Genomic DNA, 18,323 nt, shown 5'->3' on the forward strand with positions numbered 1-18,323 from the left:
CCAAAAAATGAAAATTAAATAAATAAATCTGAAAGAAAGTATTCTCTTAATCCAAGAAAAAACATGGATAAATGTATAATATTAAATAAAAGAACTTAATCTGAATAGCCTATATACTCTTATCCCCAACTCTGACATTCTGGAAAAGACAAAATTATGGAGATAGTAAAAAGGTCAGCATTTCCTAGGGGCTGTGTGGGAGGAGAAAGAAGGAAGGGATGAATAGGTGGAGGACAGGAAATTTTTCAGGGTGGTAAAAGTATTCCCTGTGACTCTGTAATGGTAGATATGTGACATTATACATTTGGCAAAACCCATACAACTTTGACAGAACGAAGTCCAAAATAAAGTTTGGTTCTTAATAATAATGTATCAATAATATCAATATTGGTACATACAATTTAACAAATGTATCACTACTGGAAAATGTTGTTGATAAAGGAATTTGTATGTGTAGAGGAGAGAGTATATGGAAAATCTGTATGTTTTCCTCAATTTGTCTTAAAGCTGAAACTGCTCTAAAATATAAAGTCTGTTAATTAAATAAATTAATCATGATAAAACCCATTTAAAATTAATGTATTTGATCCATTTATGTTAACTAAAGAACACTGATCTCTTTAGAATCTCTTGTGGAATAAGGGGATAGTGTAAATAGAAGATCGAACAATATAATAGTCCAACAAGATAAAATTTTACTAAAATGCAAAAATGGTTTTCATGCTCACTAAAATCCAATAGAAGTATGTTTAAAACATAATTAAGAGATAGTGTGTCTGTGAGGGTATGGCAAAAATTTAGTTTAATTACAGAAGTTGACATTATTGAAAGCATTTTCTTCCTTATTTAATGTTTTAATTCTTGTCATTTAAAAATGAAAACCAATCATTGGTATAAGTTATTTTTATATGTGAATGCCCATAAATTTAATAACTGTTTTACCTAATATAGTTTATCTTTACCTTCTTTAAAATCATTATGAAAGTTTTGTTACATGTGTTAATGGTTGTGGCAGTGGCATAGAAGATGCAAAGCATCTTGTTTATGTTAAGATTTTAAATATCCATTTATTTTGGAGAGATACACAGTATTTTTGAAAAGTGTAATCAACACAGTGATTGTTTTTTAAATGTGCATTTAAACATATCAGGGAATAGTTCATTCTATAGTTGTAGTTGGTTTCCCTAGTAATTGTGGACCTAGACATTGACTTTTTTAACTTCATATCTGAGCAATTATGATCTATTCATTGGCAGTTCTTATTCAGACATCCATTTACGTGTGGGTACATGGAACATACATATAGAGGTGTTGTTTCAAAGATACACTAAGGACTTTATTCTGCAGGTGATTTAAGACGGAATGTGATGTTAGTAAATATACTTGGCTAGGTCTCTCAAATATGAAACTTTATAGTTTCATTCACACATGTTGGTATCATGTTTTGACACACTGATCCTGTTAGCAATATGGAAAGACTTTGAGCTTTCCTGGTGGCTCAGATGGCAGAGAATCTGCCTGCAATGCAGGACGCACTAGTTCAGTCCCTGAGTTGGAAAGATCCCATGGAGAAGGGCATGGCTACCCACTCCAGTAATCTTGCCTGAAGAATTCCATGGACAGAGGAGCCTGGCAGGGTAAAATCCATATGGTCTCAACAAGTTGGACATAACTGAGTGACTAACACTTTCACTTTTTTCACTTTTGCATTTGAGGTAAAATTCAGGTAGCATTTTATTAATTGTATAGATGGATCAGTAGAAAGAATTCCATGCTTTCAGAACTAGAAGAGATTTCAGGGTAGAGGAATAGAGGCTTTCCAGGCTAGAATTAACATATTACAGAGTTTCCGTACTTTAAGTTGCGTTCATTAGCGTTCTTTTATTGTCTTACTATTTTTAACCACTGTGTTTCTGAGAATTTTGATTCTTTTGATGCATTGTTTGTGTGTGTGTTTGTGTATGTGTGTGTGTGCTTAGTTGTTCATTTGTGTCCAACTCTTTGCAACCCCATGGACTGTAATCTAGATTAAATATTTTGTAGAAGAGCTGTATTTTATAGTGGCTAAGAGCTTTGGGTTCACATAGAATTGGGTTCAAATAAATCTTGGTTCTATTGCATATTAGCTGTGTGTTCTGGGATGTGCTGCGTGATCTTTCCAGTCTCTCGTACTCTCTTAATAATGAGTATAATACCAGCTGCTTCCTCATAGGGATGTTGTGTGTTGTAAGCACTTAACTGGTGTTACAGTATTTGGCTAGTCCTGTCTCCTAGTAAGTGCCACACAAACAAGAGTGGCCGCTGTTGTCCTCAGTGTTTGCATTATTCACAAGGTAGGGTCTTCTAGAATGTTTGCGGAGTCATTACAGACCCTCATAATTTTTTCATTTTCCTGGTGTTCAGCAATGTCTACAACATCTCAAGAGTCAGTGCCAGCTTGATAATGTAATTAGAGTACAGGAACATATATAATGAGAAACAGTTACAAATCTGACAGTATTCTTAAGATAAAAGTTTCATTATTCGGATTATAAGGGGTTGTAGTTCTTTGGATTCTGAAAATTACCGAGAAGATGCTTAGTTTTAATTTGGAGTATTTTCTTCCTTGTGACTAAAACAATGAAATGGTTTTTAAATGTCATCCAAATATGTGCTGAATCCCTTAAAAATATTCCAAAACCTTTCATTGTAGCTACAAAGGTGTTCTATCCCAACTGACAACCAGGCCATGATGTATTACAGGATCTCTTTTTAACATTATTTTGTTTGGAATGAACAGAGTGGTTGAAGAAACTCCATCCATCTTTTTGTTTATTTGACATCTACAGCACATTAAATGTACCTTTAAGAAGCAATATATAAATAAGAAATTCTCCTTAACAGTAATGATTACTCATCAGTAAGATAATTTCTTGACAGTGATACCAAAGGAATCCTGTCAAGCAATGTTAGTGACAATTTAAATAAAGCATATTTCTTAAACTTAAGAATAACGTTTTAAAGCAGATATTTTAGCTTCGTTTTCTTTACAAGGGAAAGACTATGTTCAAGTTGTGTTTTTCTCTTTAACAAAATTAGCATCGTCTCTCAAGCTTTCCTTGTTCTAGCTCAATTGCTGATCATGTATGATGGATAATTAGTAGAAATAGAGTGTGCCCTTTTTGTTTTTAATGTTTATCAAAAGGTAAAAAAAAATATTGATCACATAAGTGAAGACTGTGATACATGTATTTTGTTGTGCTTTCATACATTTTCACATGCTTTCTGGAAGGATATTTTTGTTTTTTGATTTTTTTTTTTTTTTTTTTTTTCTTTACGTGATTTGGGGGAAGGAAGGAAGGGAATAGAGTAATTGAGGCAGTAAGAATACCTTCTCAGCATTGTGCACTTTTTCCTGAGAATGTTAGGAACTGAATGAACAATCTCTGTCCTGGAATTTCCAGCAACTAGTAGTTTATTAAGTTCATCCATTATGAACAAATTGTCACTTATCTGTGTTTCTTAACTTCTTATCTTTTATTAGGTATATTTTCAAATCTAATTTGGAATTTGAGTATTTTTTTAAGCTCATAATTGTTAAATACAGATTTTGGAGGAATGGGAGACTTTTACTTATTTATTATTCAGTGAGTATATTTTCAAATGATAGATGGTGACCTGTATGGGAGTTGCTAACCTGCTGATGTCAACCGTACAGCCAGGATAGAACCCTCCTCCCTCAGTGTGTTGTCTTTATGATTGTCTCTATATATTTGAATCTCTATTTGGCCTACATCCTTAACATTTATTAAATTTGTAGATGCCATAACCTATAGTATGTACCAGAATTCTAATTCTGAAATCTTATCACTCTTGAGGAAAGATCAAAATGATCCAGTTGCTTATTGTTGGATCATAGACATTTCTTGATATATTTCAATCCTTGAAATAGCTGGCCATTTAGTTACATCACAAACAGAGCTAGAAGCTCTTGCAGGCACTTGTTTTAATCAGCATTCCACACAGACCATGTGTCTGGACTCACGTGAATGGAGCATGAGGAAGGCAGTACACTGGTGACAGTCAAGAGCCGGAAGTTCATAGAAGGAGGAGTGTTTTCCAGCCATCGCTTTAAAGAGGGAGGTGGGGAATAGAAGAATTCAGTATTGTTGTTGTTGTTCAGTTGCTAAGTCGTGTTCCACTCTTTGTGACCCCATCACATGACAGGCTTCTTTGTCTATCACTATCTTCCTGAGTTTGCTCACACTCATGTCCATCAAGTTGGTGATGCCATCCAACCACCTCATCCTCTGTCGTCCCCTTCTCCTCCTGCCTTCAGTCTTTCCAAGCATCAGGGTCTTTTCCAATGAGTTTCTTCACACCAGGTGGGCAAAGTATTGGAGGTTCAGCTTCAGCATCAGTCCTTCCAATAAATATTCAGGACGGATTTCATGTAGGACTGACTGTTTTAATCTCCTTGCTGTCCAAGGGATCTCAAGAGTCTTCTCCAACACACAATTCAAAAACATCAATTTTTTGGCACTCAGCTTTGTTTATAGTCCAACTCTCACATCTGTACATGACTACTGGAAAAACCATAGCTTTGACTATATGGACCTTTGTTGGCAAAGGTATTAAAAATGTCTTTGCTTTTTAATACTCTGTCTAGGTTTGTAATAGCTATTTGTCCAAGGAGCAGGCATCCTTTAATTTTATGGCTGCAATCACTGTCTGCATTTATTTTGGAACCCAAGAAAAGGAAATCTGACACTGTTACCACATTTTCGCCATCTTTTTGCCATGAAGTGATAGAACCAGATGCCATAATCTTAAATTCTAAGTATGCTCTCTACAGTTTATCACCCTCAAGGGATAAAAAGTTGGTTCTTAGGGAGCAAAATTGTCTTTCCTGTCTTACAGTCTTTTTGTGTAAAGCATAGATGTCCATGCAGTACAGAAACAGATATACAGTGTATGTATCATTTTTAAATTTCATATTTACAAATGATTAGGAAAAACATGCCTGAAAAACTTAGTCAGCAATAATGAAAAATAAGTTAAGAAATGAAATATAATATACACTTACATACATCTCCATCCTTTCCCAGTGTCTGCATTTAGATGTTGAGTAGAAGCTTCAAGCTCCCTTGTCCGAAACTGAAGCAATCCTTTCCCTCTGCCCTGCCCAGGCCTTTCTCCTCGCCCTCCCTGTTCAGCTTCTGTGAATGGCGTCACGTGCCGGTCCGTGCCCACCTCGTCCCCTTATCTCATGCCAGAGGCCTTACCGCAGTGCAGTCTGTTTTCTTCCACTGCCTGGATTATTACTGCAGCTTTAAAAATCATTCTTCCTGCTCTGTGCTTACCCTTGTTCTAATCTTTTATCCACATTGTGGTAGAAGGATCTTTCTAAAATGTACGCCTGATTATCTCTCATCTAGTTAAAAACCTCCCGGTTCTTAGGGATCAGAATTCTTTATCCGCAGAATGGTCTGCCTTTATTTTAATTTTCTGGCTTTTTCCTTCTCAGATTTCTTTCTACTCTCTCTACTTCCCCCTCCCCCCAACATACACTTTTATTCTGGAGTCACTTAGACTCCTCTCAAGTGCCACTTTCTTTGTCATCTTCGGTCTTATTCAAATGCTCTGCTACTGTGCCTTTGAGGTTTTTGCTTTGCTTCTGCAGCCACATACCACTTCCTGTCTACTGCTGTTCAGTTCAGGTACCCTGTCCTCCTAGGCACACTGTGTGATTATTTTTACCATACTCTTCGTCACATAGGAAGAAATGTGTATTTTCCTTTTTTTACACTAAACGGCTTCCTGAGGAACAGCTTATTTGTTGCTGAATCTCCAAATCCTGTAGTATCTAGCAGGCATTCTATAAATATGTGCCAAATGAAAAAATGAACAAGTGTGTGAGGCTGCTTTAAGTGCTAATATTGTATAGATTCTTAGGTTGTCCTGTTTTCCTGAGCATTTTACCATATATTTTCCCCCCATGAAATATTGCATACTAGATTGAATTAAGCTTATTCTTTCTTTATGGGAAATATTAATGATTTAGACCAAAGAACAGTATATGATAAGTAGCTTTTCAAGTGTTTAAACATTGGCTTTTCAAATACAGCATTAACTAGTTTTAGAACTGATTTATTTCTTATCTGTAAAAAAACAGGATTAACGTTATTTAAATAAAAAGATTATCAAAATATTTTTGATTCTCTGTAATTTTTTCTCCCTCTCCTTCTGTTTAGCTAAAGGACACAAAATCAGCAGATCAGAAAACAACACTTCTTCATTTTCTTGTGGAAATATGTGAAGAAAAGCATCCTGATATCCTGAATTTTGTGGATGATTTGGGACATTTGGACAAAGCTAGTAAAGGTTTGTGCTTTTATAGAAAACATTTTCATATTCTGGGTCTTAAGTTGGTATAGAAAATAATGCCTTTTATTTGAACGTACTTGCCTCTTTGTCACAGTGTTTTCATACTGAATGCATCATTTTAAAATTAGAAAGTCACTGGAAATTTGCTTTATGAATTGTCATTTCTGCAGCTGTGAGTTTAGTTTGTTTGACTGGGTAATGAGACCCTCTGTTCAGAAGCTGGGAGCTCTGCAGTCTCGGCCCCGTGGACCCCTGCAGCCCAGCTCTGCCAAGCCCCGCGCTGTGGCCTGCACGGTGCTCCCTGCACGGGGGTCACTTCCGAACACCTGGGACGAGTGTGAGTCTGAGCCAAGCGCCGTAGGCAGCATCCCCTTGGCCTGAATTCCGAATCTCCATCCACCCGCCTTGCACGTAGAGTGTGCTTCCTTTGCCTCAGCAGGTACCAAACTGCCAGAGATTCCAGTCACTCCTCCCTAAAGCCCCAGGTTCTAACCTTCTTATCCCCACTGTGGATTTATGTCTGGTTATACAAAGGATCAGAGACAGGATAGGCCTTATTGATATTATTTATATTCGCCTTGAATATGACTTAGGCAATTTTTTGATCATCTGAAGAATCTAGGTTGTATATCAAATCAGTTCTGTGGGAAAAAACTTGACTCAAAAAATGAATTTATGAGTACACTTGTGTATGAATATATACAAATGTATGGATATATATTTTGGATGATACTTCATTTGGACCAGGAGAATATCTGTATCCTTTATGTGTAGGCCACTGGTTATTTATCAACTTAAAGAAGAATACTTTTTTCCTGCATTATACTGAATATTTCTTTTAAAAATCACTTGTATCATTTTATACTCCTATGAAACTTATTTCTTCTATAAAGTGGGGTTTATAGCACGTATTTTGCAGAGAGACATGTGACTGCATGAGAAATTCTTTCACATTTTTTCCTGAGATATATGTTTCTTTCAAGTGTATATCTTGTACAGCTGTTGCAAAAAAAAAAAGTTGGAAACAATGTTTTTTTAAGACATAAACTAAACTTTTAAACGTTCTCTCTTGCAGTCTAATGTTCTAATGACATTGGATTACTCCTTAGTTTGCACTTGTGCTTCCATAAAATGTTCTTAGCATAAGAAGATAATGTCTGTATGTCTAAGTGTAAATGTTTTAAGGGAATTTAAAAAGGGAAAATAATCCAAATAATTTTCTCATAATTAGCAATGTGAGATTGAGCAAAAGAGCACAGAGAAGAAAAGAAAAACATTAAAAATGACTCACTGATACTCAAAATAGCTTTTCAGTGATTAAGTTCATTAATACAAGGATGATAACATTCTTAAAACGAATTTTCTTACATTTTGGAATAAAATTTGACTATACAGGATGAAAAAGAATTGAAAGTGGGTTTTCTTGATGAACGTTAAGCTTGATAAGTAACAGAGGAAAAAGTGTTACCGAGTGCCTTGAAATATGGAGGAATTTCTTTTCCTGTGGAAAAGATTGTTGAGTAGTTATTATAACAGCTTATACCAGCATTATGTCTTTAAAAAGAATTAAATCAGTGTGGGCCTTTTCTGATAATAGCAGCTTGGATTTCTGATCATTTCACCATCTTTTCTACTAGTTCTAAAACCGAACAGTAAGCTGGAATATGCTTCTTTTTCAGATGTCCTTTTTTAAAAATAAAGTTTTTACTTACGTCTTTATTGGGGTTGCGCTGGGTCTCCTTTGCTGCACCTGGGCTTTCTCTAGCTGTGGCAGGCCGGGACTGCTCCTGGTCGCAGTGTGCGGGCCTCTCCCTGAGCTGCCTTCTCTTGTTGTGGAACACAGGCTCTAGGTGTGCAGGCTTCATTGCCCCTGAGGCCTGCGGAACTTTCCCAGAACAGAATCTAGCCTGTGTCCCCTGCATTGACAGGCTGATACTTATCCATTGTGCCACCATGTGAGTTCTCAGATGCATTTTTTATGGTAAAACTTATTTTCTAACAGTTTTTGCTATGAATTAAGTTTTCAAAATATCATTTATCTATTTTGACTCATTTGATTGTGCTAAAAATCCAGTATAAACATTGTAGTTTGCTTTTGAGAAATGTTTAACTTTCATAAGGGCTTGCTTGCAGAGTTGTAACTCGGTAATGAGATTCTTCTGCTTTCTCTTTCGGTGTTTCTGTGGGGGCATTCTGGGGCCTTGGAGGCTTTAGTTTCCATCTGTTACAGTAGAGCCGTGCATATGTGTATGGGTCAGCAGATACCGTGAACGAGTTTCACAGGGAGCAGCCGACTTCATATTTGAAATAGAAAAGCCATCACTGAGAGAATTTTTTTTATAGTGTAGGTGATTGTTGAACCTAATTTCTTTTTATGATTGTATTACCTTATTGATGGATGAGATTTTAGAGGAACAAATTTAATGTTTTAGATGAAATAAGTCTATGTTTGCTTTGGAAAGTTTTAGTGCTCTTGTATTTTATATCATCATTTGAAAGTTTCCAGATTTGAAGTCTCCTCAATGAGCTATCACATGAATTAAAAAGTGTCTTTGTTTTTGAGACACAACAAATCCTGGCCATTAGGTACTCCTGGATCAGCAGGGAGAACTTTCATTACAACTAATGAGCTTACCCGTATGACAATTTTCAAGAATCTACTTCATTAGGGCTGCTTCTCTGCTAAAAGATAATGGCTTACAGCTTTTCTGTTGTATTTCAGTGAAAATATTTTGGGTCATTATTATATTTCTGTATACCATTGTAATATTTCTTTCCTTTATGGATTTTGAAGGGTTGGATACATTTTCCCCTGGTCTAAACAGTTGAAATTAATGAACTCTAATCCATGATGGTGTTACTGATTATTTCACAATAATTTCATCATTAAATTGGAATGGTATTTTACTAATGATTAGAAAATATGACCAAACTTTGGGGATTTTGGAATGTATTAAAATAATACCAAGGTAAATTTACAATTTCACCTTGTTGAACCCATGTCTTTTTAGGGTATTATAGCTCTTCCCTGGTGGCTCAGATGGTAAAGAATCTGCCTGCAATGCAGGAGACCTGGGTTCGATCCCTGGGTAGGAAGATCTTCTGGAGAAGGGAAAGGCAACCCACTCCAATACTGACTGGAGCATTCCATGGACAGAGGAGCCTGGCGGGCTACAGTCCATGGGGTCCCAGAGTTGGACACGACTGAGTGACTAACACTACTATTACTACTACTACTATAGCTCTTCCAGATATTTCCATTCTTCTCTAGATAGTTAACCCTGAATTCTCGAGGTGCCATGCTAATGTGCTTTGTAACTCACTTATTCATTCATTTAACAAGCGCATGCTGTGTGACTACTGTGGACTGTCTTGCTGCTGGTCCAAGGTGTGGTTTCTGTGTCTTGGCGTAGCCCCAGTTACTTTACTCTCATCTGACTTCTGTCCCAACTGATTCCTCCCTTTTCCTCTCACATATTTGACTTCTTTTCCTTCTTCTATACATCTTTTCAGTAGTGCTGTTATTGCTGGTCTGATACTGAGTCCTTGCGTTTTTTTCTCCCTGTAGCTTCTCCTTAGGTGATCTCTTTAGTCCCCAAGGGCTTAAATAGAATCATTAAATTAATGACTTACAAATTTTTTTCTAGACTTCCTTCTAAGCCCCACACGTGTATATCTAACAGCTTACTTTTCAATCTCTAGCTATGTTGCAATGTATAGATCACCCTTTGCTGTAAATGTGGCTCTTGATTACAACTCCCTTACTGTCTCTTCTCCAAATTTGATTTACTTGAAAAAATCCTTCTTTGTCCACTTTCTTCTGATTTCCTTTTTCTCATTTCCGTGACCCTTTGCAGCCCTTAGCACCTCAACTGAGAATGTGTGGTAGTTTCCATGGGGAGTGGCTGCTGTGCTGGAAGGGCCTCTCACTCTCTCCTGTGTCAGGAACCTGACAGGAAATGTCCTTTCCTTTGGTGCTTCTTCCTGGTGCTTGCTGGGAGCCTCACCTAAGTGTCTGTGTATTCCAGTCTGTATTTAAGAGTAAATTTTTAGATTTTCCAGAAGGTCTTAGACCACTATTTAAGGACTACTACTCTGTGTTAGACACTATTCCTGGAAGTGCTGAGAAAGGAAGTAGCTTCCAGAGAGAGGGCAATAATAAGTGTGTTTTCAGAGTGGGTTTAATGATTGCCTGTTTCTTATTTTTTTTTAACTTTTTCCATTTCTACATTTTCAGCTTTCAGGAGCATTATTTGATGTTTTATATTTGAGTTTTTGTTTGCTCCATTTTATAGACCTCTCTGCTTTTAAGACTGTTTGCTTTTAGCTAGTAATTCCTTGGTCTGACTCAAATATTTGTCAGTCAAATACATCTCCTGGTTTTCAATTCCTCATGACTTTCCAACATTTTATGATAAATGCCTTACTAAATACCAAATGTTTGTCTTTTGTTCACCTACTGTGAGCACTTAGAGCGCTTAATTTCCAGGTGGCTGCCACCTGGAAATGCACAGTGTATGAAAATTTCCAATTCATCTGCTGTAACAAGCAGAAAGCATTTTCAAAGTCTTCCATTAACCTCTTTATGCTATAGACTTCCAAAAATGACAATTAAAAATGTATTAGCAAGTTGGATATGTATTTTAGATATTCAGTATTATTTATTATTTCAGCTTCATTTTATATTTTAAGTGTATATTGTAAATATATAAAAGTATTTATTGTACAACAAAATTAACAGCACAGCTAACATAATTTTTGGAACCATTGTGTCATGAAGACTAACGTTGGAGTCTCATAGTTTTGCAGGATAAATAATTATTTTGGTATTTCAGATCAACTGTAAAATACTAGAGTTTTAGGAATATACACATTTGTGTGTATGTCCGCCAATACAATGAAATAATTTGACAGGACACATTAGTGGGGGGGTGGTGGCATTTATAATATAATTTACTTAAAAGAAAAAACAACCATGTAGGATATCACTTTAACTGAATTGTCAATAAAGAGCAAAAACTATATTGTTGTGGGCTGAATTCTGTCCCCGTATGTTGGAGCCCTTCATATGTTGAACCTCTTCCTGTGTTGAACCTAGTACCTCAGAATGTGACTGTATATGGAGATAGGGCCCTTAAACTGGTGATTAAGTTAAAATGGGACCCTTAGTGTGGGCGCTAATACAGTCTGACTTGTGTCCTTATAAGAAAAGGCAATTTGAATACACAGAGGAGACATCATGGCTGAGCATACAAAGACCAGCCCTGTGAGTGCACAAGAGAGAGTAAGAGCCAAGGAGAGGTGCTTCAGAAGAAATCAAGCTTACGAATTAATATAATAACTGGAAACATTTTTCTTGCTTAGTTTTTTGGCATTAGAATGGCCTATTTTTTGTTGTTGTTGCTAAGTTGTGTCCGACTCTTTTGTGACCCCCATGGACTGTAGCCCGCCAGGCTTCTCTGTGCATGGAATTTCCCAAACAAGAATACTGGAATGGGTTGCCATTTCCTTCTCCAAGGGATCTTTCAGATCCAGGGACTGAACCTGCATCTCTTGCTTGGCAGGTGGATTCTTTACCACTAAGTCCCCTAGGAAACCCAGAGTGGCTTATACTGCATGATTTTTACTTTATCAGATAATTTAAGGAAACAGTTATAGACCTGCAGTGTTGGGTGTTCACTAGTAATCAGTTTAGGAATAGCAAAGGTTCTTATACAAACCATGAATTATCACATGATTTTAAATAATTATTACAAGTATGCATCAATTCTTTCTTGACTATAGGCATGACACATAAATTAGTATATGTATGAGGAAATACTGAGGCATTCTAAATAAATATATTCATGAGTGTTTACATTTAATTTTCAGAACGCGTTCTTACATCTCCTGGATTTTATTTTTGAATGCATTCATTTACATTGAGCTAAATTTACAAATTTTAGTTTCGTTTCATCATGTCTTTGCTCACTACATCTGCATATATTTCTTTACCACTCTCTCTGTTTTGCTACTATATAATAGTTGAATTTTTCTGGTAAGCAAGTAGCCAACAAAGACTAGTTGAACTCTGAATTATCTATTGACACTTTTCCAAAATTGAGATATGAATAGATGGTTTTACCCTTTTTTTTATTAGCATGTGGAAATAGTGAAAATATTATTCTACATATGGATGGAGAGTAAGAAGCTATGTCAAAAAGCTAGTCTGTGACTCCTGTTTAGTTGTCTCAATGATCTATTTTGACCATCTCTAGCCATCTAATACATATACTCAGGAATTGTAAAACAATTTTAATATTACTACAAACTAAATATAATTTAAAATAAATTTATTTTAAAAAGGCAATTCACATGTAGGTTTGCATATACTTACTAAAAGAGCCATTTATGTAAAATTTTACATTCAACAAGTTAACACTTTTAACATAAAAGGGTATGATGAAATACAAATGAACCATTCACAAGGTAATTGCAGCATTTATGAAAAATATTTATAGTGCACTGGGAATGTGGTGTACTGGTAAAGAACCAATAGGTTCAAGCTGTTTGGTGAGCAGGATTTTACTTAAATCTTGCCAGTTTATTTCCACGGACTGTCTATGTAAATTTGGCATCTAAAGTTGAAATTGGCGACTTGCATATGAGGTTGTAAATATTACACTATTTTATAATACAAATGTAAACTGTTTTGCAGCAGAAAGGAATACAGAAAGATTATGGCCAAAATCTCTAGAAGGATTAAGGACTCTGTAGACTAACATTGAAACACACTGGCATGAAGGAACTACTTGCAGTTAAAGATTGCTTTCTGAGATATGGAGCTGGGAACATTTCCTGAATTGGCTGCTGCTCGGGCTGATAGATGATGATGAAGAAGAAAACTGCATCAGGAAGACCTCTATATCTTTTTGGAGGTTAGCAGACTGAAAGTGGCATCAATACAGTGTTAATCTTTTTGAGAAACTAGCAGTTTACAGTGTTTGCAGATTTTTGTCCTCCTGCAGATTTGCAATAGCTACTTGAACAGTTCTGTCAGCATCACCTATGAGCCAGAGCTAGCGTCAAGTAACAGGCCAGGGGCAACAGGGACAGCCAAGGTCTTGGAGCTCTCTTAGGCTTCTGGGTGGAAAGCAGTATTTACTGCACTTCAGTTTTGCAACATGAACTGGGAAATTACAAACCAGGTAGATAAAACTCCAGGGTGTTCTGAAGGATAGCTTAAATATAACAAATCTATGTACTATAAAGACGCCTATGCAGTGGATGGAGCAAACACAGTTCTGGCTGGCTGCTAAATTTCATTACTCACAAGGTTGACATGTAACCAACTGGGTGAAGAGTCGTGGAGCTGAAAAGATGCTGAAGGTAGAACTGCTAACTGCTTCCCAGAACCAGACTGTTCATACAGCTTACAGAGTCTTGAATTAGTAGTTGTATTAGTTTCCTAGGGCTGCCATGAGCTATCACTACACTCCGGTCGCTTTAAACAGCATAAATTTAGTACCTAGCTGTTTAGAATACAGAAATCCAGGTGTTGGTAGGATTGGGTTCTTCTGGAGCCTCTGGGGAGGAGCCATCCAGTGCCTCTCTCTCAGCTCCTGGTGGCTGTCGCCAAGTCTTGCATTGATCTGCCCTGTTTTCATAGTGCTTTCTTCTCTGTGCCCCTGTGCTCTCACTTCTCACTACAAAGACACCAGTCATTTGATTTAGGTCCCACCAGGATGATTTCATCTTGAGATCCTTAACTCTTTACAAAGATCCTGTTTGAAAATAAGTCACATTCTGAGCTGGGTGGATGTGGAGTTTGGGAGACACTACTCAACCGAATCCTGCCATCCTTGTTATAACTCCCATAAGTGCATGGAGGCAGCACCATCATCTCTGAGTATTATAAAATAATACTAAAATTAATTATAAAAACTAATTATAAAATAAGAGTACACTGTTAGGTTTATATATGGAACACATTTATATTATGTTGTGAAATGTTTGGGCATTTAAGGGTTATTGTTGATGAGCTTGTGAAGCAATTAAAACTGAAATTTATTAACATGCCTCTGAATTTAAGGAGGTTTTATTGACAGGTAGTGATGATTTCAATAGTTCTAATAAATGACTTCAGTGAGTGAAATAAAAACGTGATCAGTTCAGTTCAGTCGCTCAGTCGTGTCCGACTTTTTGCAAACCCATGAATCGCAGCACGCCAGGCCTCCCTGTCCATCACCAACTCCCGGAGTTCACTCAGACTCATGTCCATCGAGTTGGTGATGCCATCCAGCCATCTCGTCCTCTGTCGTCTCCTAATCCTCCTGCCCCTCATCCCTCCCAGCATCAGAGTCTTTTCCAATGAGTCAACTCTTCGCATGAGGTGGCCAAAGTATTGGAGTTTCAGCTTTAGCATCAGTCCTTCCAATGAACACCCAGGACTGATCTCCTTTAGAATGGGCTGGTTAGATCTCCTTGCAGTCCAAGGGACTCTCAAGAGTCTTCTCCAACACCACAGTTCAAAAGCATCAATTCTTCGGCACTCAGCTTTCTTCACAGTCCAACTCTCACATCCATACATGACCACTGGAAAACCATAGCCTTGACTAGATGGACCTTTGTTGGCAAAGTGATGTCTCTGCTTTTTAATATGCTGTCTAGGTTGGTCATAACTTTCCTTCCAGGGAGTAAGCGTCTTTTAATTTCATGGCTGCAGTCACCATCTGCAGTGATTTTGGAGCCCAAAAATATAAAGTCTGACACTGTTTCCACTGTTTCCCCCTCTGTTTCCCATGAAGTGATGGGACCGAATGCCGTGATCTTCGTTTTCTGAATGTTGAGCTTTAAGCCAACTTTTTCACTCTCCTCTTTCACTTTCATCAAGAGGCTTTTTAGTTCCTCTTCACTTTCTGCCATAAGGGTGGTGTTATCTGCATATCTGAAGTTATTGATATTTCTCCCAGCAATCTTGATTCCAGCTTGTGCTACTTCCAGCCCAGCGTTTCTCATGATGTACTCTGAATATAAGTTAAATAAGCAGGGTGACAATGTACAGCCTTGACATATTCCTTTTCCTATTTGGAACCAGTCTGTTGTTCCATGTCCAGTTCTAACTGTTGCTTCCTGACCTGCATATAGGTTTCTCGAGGCAGGTCAGGTGATCTGGTATTCCCATCTCTTTCAGAATAGTTCTACCTTATATTAAGGGAGAGGCTGTTGTTACCATCATAGGCTCTGAGACTAGACAGATGGGGTTTAAACTCCCGACTGCCCATTTCTCATCCTCGCTGGGCCCTGTTTTCTTACGTCGAAACTGGGGATGATACTAGTATTTAATTTAGAGCTTTGATGTGAGGACTCCATAGGTTTCTGTGTGTAAATATTTATAAAATTGTATATAGGACCTAGTAAGCACTGTGTAATATTCTCTGCTTTTGTAGTAGTTGTAGTTGCTGTTGCTTTTCAGTAATAATTTCTTATTTACACATATCTTCCTATGCTGTTATTAATGATGCAGTAAACATGGATCTCTGTAAATATGTATTATTAATTTTAATGTATATTCTCAAAAGTTGTTTGAACGGTTTCCAGCTGCATCTTGCCTGAAATATATGGAAGCTTTAGCGTACAGGACCAAGAATTTTGTAGATTTATGTTGTTAAAAGACTTTTGTACTTTTCTAAAAATTATAGAATAACATACATAAAAGAATTTGCACAAATCGTAAATGTATGGCCCAGTGCATTTTCACCAGTTGGATACATCAGCATAGGGAGTGGAATTTGGAAAATGGATTCTCTTTACCCTCTGTGCTGCAGCCTGACACTAGAGTTTTATTTCGTATTTTGAAGTTTGGTAGAAGATTTCTTTTGAAAAAAAGGTTTCTACTACTAAATAGCCTTTGAAACCAAGTAGTCTCCAGCAGGTCTTCAATGACTTACAGTTCTTTTTTTCTGCAGATGTTTGCATGTTATGTGAGATTAAGTTTATTAGCCCAGGATTATTGAGAAATGCCATATGGAAGTATGAACTAATACTGATCATAAATGATAAAAATAATAGAAACATTCAAAAAGATTTTATTCACATTCATAGGAAAACCTGAAGAAAATGTCTTCTTAGATAACCTTCCCCTCTCTTCTCAGAAGCAGAGATTTAAAATTGATCAGTTGGTAGACCCATGTGGCATATAAATGTCTGTCACCATCATGTCAGCTTCTCAGCAGCTGTCTATCAAACTACATATTCTCTGAAAAAAGAAATAGTGTTCATTAATAGTTTTTGATGTGTTTTGAAAGGATTCTTTTCAAAATGTTTATTGAACTCTCACTGCCTAGGAAACACTGTCCTAGGCACTTATACTAATAAGGATTAGACTAACAGAAAACAAAATCAACCAAACAAAAAAGAATAAGTCTTAGACTGATGTTGAGTGACAGAAGAAAAGGTGACAGCGGCTCATATATGATGCATTCACTCAGTCAGTGTTTGATGAGTTGTTTTTTGAATATATCTTGTATCTCAGGTGCCATTCGGGGTACTGGAGAGAGTTGTTGTTTAGCTTGTAAGGCATGTTCCCCTCTTCTGTGACCCCATGGACTATATAGCCCACAGGCTCCGCTGTCCATGGGATCTTCAGAAAAGAACACTGAGTGCACTGCCATCTCCTTCTCCAGGGGATCTTCCCGACCCAGGGACTGAACCCACTGCTCCTGCATCGGCTGGTGAATTATTTACCGTAAGCCACCAGGGAAGCCCACTGGATAGAGTACATGAACACAAAAGAAGTCTCTGGTCTCTGGAAATTTATACAGACCAGAGAGAAGTCAGTGTATATCATCTTGGGTGGTTAGCTGTGGAATTCTAGGCCACGTACTTTTTTTTTTGGAATTTAAGAGATCAGAGAAGACCTTTGCATGAAAACCTGACAAAGTGTGAGGAGGTAAGACAAGGTCTGTGAGAGAAGCACATAACAAGAGGGGCGCACAGGCGCCTAAGCCCTAGATACAGGTGTGACCCGGGATTGGGGGTGGAGAAGGATGTATCAGGTGATACGATCAGAGAGGTGACATCCCATGGGACTTGCTGGTCATTGTAAGGACTTTAATTTTGCTCTGAGATGGGGAGCCATCGGAAGGGTTTTGAGCAAAACAGTGACAGCTGACTTGCGTTTTCAAAGGATTGCTTTGGCTGCTCTGTTAGGAAAAATGGAGAACAGTGACGGAAGCAGTGAAACCACTTGATGCTGTAATAATAATCCCAGGGAGAAAGAATGTTGGCTGGGACCTGGAACAGGTAGCAAGGGAGGTGAGAGGGTTTAAGCAAAGCATCTACGTTGAAGGTAGAACCACCTGGATTTATCCTGGGACTGGATGTGTGGGGTATGAGGGAAAGAGCGGAGTCATAACACCAATCATTTACTGAGATGCAGGAGCATAGTCCAGGAGGAAGATAAGTTCCAGTTTGAAAATGTGAGTTTAAGATGCCTATTAAACATTAAGGAAAGATATTCAGCCAGCAAATTGGAGTTCAGGGCAAAGATCTAAGCAGCACAAAAATAATTGTCATGTATCACGTTGAGAGATACACAGTCCAGGACTTGTAAGCCTGCATGGTCTCCTGTAGCCATACATGAAAACTCATTGCACAATTTGCAAATCAGTCTATTCTTAATATTTACCATGTGCGTGTGTTTTTAGTCAGTCATGTCCAACTCTGCAACCCCATAAAGTAGCCTGCCAGGCTCCTCTGTCCATGGAATTCTCCAGGCAAGAATACTGGAGTGGGTTGCATTCCCTTCTCCATGAGATCTTCCCGAACCAGGGATGGAACCTGGGTCTCCTGCACTGCACATGGGTTCTTTACCATCTGAGCCTCCCTCCCACACACACGTGCACAAAATCATTATCTTGAGGGAACATTTTGAATAATGTTACAAACATCTCTATTATTGGTCTGTTTTGTATAGT

General features: G+C 37.5%; 1 protein-coding gene and 1 long non-coding RNA gene across 2 annotated transcripts in view; one reads left to right on the forward strand and one right to left on the reverse strand.

Moving 5' to 3' along the window:
* The window catches only part of LOC113902166, a 77,677-nt gene extending 71,976 nt beyond the window's left edge, over positions 1-5,701 (reverse strand). The window contains exon 1 of the long non-coding RNA XR_003513686.1: positions 5,066-5,701. This is a non-coding gene — a long non-coding RNA (uncharacterized LOC113902166). The remainder of the gene's footprint in view (positions 1-5,065) is intronic.
* DIAPH3 (diaphanous related formin 3) overlaps positions 1-18,323 on the forward strand; it is a 563,088-nt gene that overhangs the window by 322,519 nt on the left and 222,246 nt on the right. The window contains exon 22 of the mRNA XM_027557103.1: positions 6,234-6,363. Coding sequence (XP_027412904.1) covers positions 6,234-6,363 — 130 coding nt within the window. The remainder of the gene's footprint in view (positions 1-6,233; positions 6,364-18,323) is intronic.

The sequence above is a fragment of the Bos indicus x Bos taurus genome, chromosome 12 (genome assembly GCF_003369695.1).
Source record: "Bos indicus x Bos taurus breed Angus x Brahman F1 hybrid chromosome 12, Bos_hybrid_MaternalHap_v2.0, whole genome shotgun sequence".
Lineage (NCBI taxonomy): Eukaryota > Metazoa > Chordata > Mammalia > Artiodactyla > Bovidae > Bos > Bos indicus x Bos taurus.